Source organism: Cyprinodon variegatus, unplaced genomic scaffold (genome assembly GCF_000732505.1).
Source record: "Cyprinodon variegatus isolate N-32 unplaced genomic scaffold, C_variegatus-1.0 Scaffold257, whole genome shotgun sequence".
Lineage (NCBI taxonomy): Eukaryota > Metazoa > Chordata > Actinopteri > Cyprinodontiformes > Cyprinodontidae > Cyprinodon > Cyprinodon variegatus.
The window spans coordinates 615,846-617,650 of NW_015150710.1; the positions used below are offsets into that span (position 1 = coordinate 615,846).

Here is a 1,805-nt window from a genome sequence, read left to right on the forward strand (position 1 = left end):
GAAATACACTAAATTGAATCGAATTAAGCCTGTTGTTATCTGCATGTGGGTAACCTTTGGATCAACCACATGATGCCTCAGCATCAGTCTAGTTTTCTATGTTGCTGCTTGTATTTAAGGATAAATATTTAAAAACATTCCAGAAATTTTCTCCTTTAAGGAAAAAGTTGTATTTTTTTTGCAGCCGTTTTCCTGCCTTTGCTACCAGTTAGAAACGTCCCAAAGTGAACAGTGCTGCCCCCCCCCCCTCGTCTTTTTAATTATTGATGGAAACGCAGCAGCGGTACCGTTGCAGGCGCAGGGCTCCAGCTTTAGAACCACCTGACAGAAGGGAACGCACTCGCCGCCGCGGCATTCTCCGTTATCCAAACACACAGTTTTATCCGGAGCGTTCTCTGGCGGGGGGCACTCGCTGCCGTTTCCTGTCGGAAAACAAAAAAACGTTGTTTGATTATCATCAAGACGAGCATAAAAACGACTATCAGAGGCTAAATGGAATCAGCTGACCTGTGCAGTAGGAGTGGCCCTTACAGGTCGCCTCGATGGGCTCCTGGCAGACCTCGCCTCTGGCCTGGAACCTGCAGCCCTTACAGCAGGCGCTGTTCCTGTCGCTGAGCAAAGAGACAACGGATGAGCAGCGCTGAGCCCCGAATGGAGCATCCAGCTAGAGTGACTCAGACCTGCACTGAGCCTCGTCCCTCAGCCGGCAATCCTCGGTGCAGCAGGGGTCCGAGTTGAAATGCAGCAGGCCTGGGTCGCACTGCTCGCCCTGCTCCACCCGGGAGTTCCCGCACACGTTGACGTTCCTCTCCTTGAAGCAAGACGGCGCTTTGGAGCGCAGGCGCTTCACGATGGACTGCTTGCTGCAGTTGGAGAAGAGCTGAGAGAACAAAAGCGTCCGGCCGTGTTAGAAACCTTTAGTTTTAGAAAATGTGGCGACGACGCAGCGGTGCCAGCACCTTGTTGTTGACGTGGTCTCCGCTCACAGCGATGGGGTACATGACGTACTTCCCGCCCTGGTCCTCCCGCGGAGCGCAGTACGGCACGTTATCCGGGTCGTGCTCTGCTCCGAAGTTGTGGCCCAGCTCGTGAGTCGTCACCAGGTCCGCTTCCTGTCCGAAATACAGACAAAAAGGTAAAACTCTGTGTTTTCTCTAACGAATGGCCTCCATGCTAGGAGCCCACCTTGGTCAGGATGGTCTTCCCGTAGTTCTTGGTGCTGGTCAGGCCCGTGTTCAGGTAGATGGCTCCATGTTTGCTAGCTGCTGTTTCAGAAGCTGAACGGCAGAACTCCTTTAAAAAAAAAGCAAGGCTGAAACTCAAAGAGCTTAGGAGGAAACTCAAACGCTTACCTTTGGAGCAGAGACCTCCGGCGAACTCCGGTTTGTTTGGGGCCACGTACGCCAGACCCAGAGTGCCCTCATCGAAGTCCTGGTAGGTGAAGAGGTGGGCCAGGCAGACGCTGGAGGCGTTCTGAGCGATGTCCACGCTGAACTGCTGCAGGAGGTCAGAAAGAAAGCGGCTCTGTTTAACGGCAGCATTGGAACCAATCCTTTCAAATCTCTCTAAAAACACTTAAAGTCCAACTAATTCCAAAAAAAGTTAAAACGATCCACTGGACTTTGTTTCCAAGTTTGAAGATGTTTCGCTTTAACCTGACTCCGCCAGAAACTGCCAGAAACCTTCCGTTGAAGTCATTTTGGGAAGGGCCGAAAATACTGGTTAGCCGATTGGCCTATGTTGGTGATAGACGGGCCAAATAAACCAATCAGATCAACGAAGCATATGACGTACTAACAGAGCGA

At 51.5% G+C, this 1,805-nt stretch overlaps 1 protein-coding gene across 2 annotated transcripts in view; it reads right to left on the reverse strand.

Annotated features, from left to right (window-relative positions):
- The window catches only part of adam17 (ADAM metallopeptidase domain 17), a 22,942-nt gene that overhangs the window by 9,276 nt on the left and 11,861 nt on the right, over nucleotides 1-1,805 (reverse strand). For both annotated transcript variants that reach the window (XM_015382452.1, XM_015382451.1), the window contains 6 exons: nucleotides 1,353-1,497; nucleotides 1,186-1,277; nucleotides 960-1,112; nucleotides 681-880; nucleotides 508-611; nucleotides 288-422 (listed from right to left, as the gene is read on the reverse strand). In XM_015382452.1, the coding sequence (XP_015237938.1) occupies nucleotides 288-422; nucleotides 508-611; nucleotides 681-880; nucleotides 960-1,112; nucleotides 1,186-1,277; nucleotides 1,353-1,497 (829 nt within the window). The remainder of the gene's footprint in view (nucleotides 1-287; nucleotides 423-507; nucleotides 612-680; nucleotides 881-959; nucleotides 1,113-1,185; nucleotides 1,278-1,352; nucleotides 1,498-1,805) is intronic.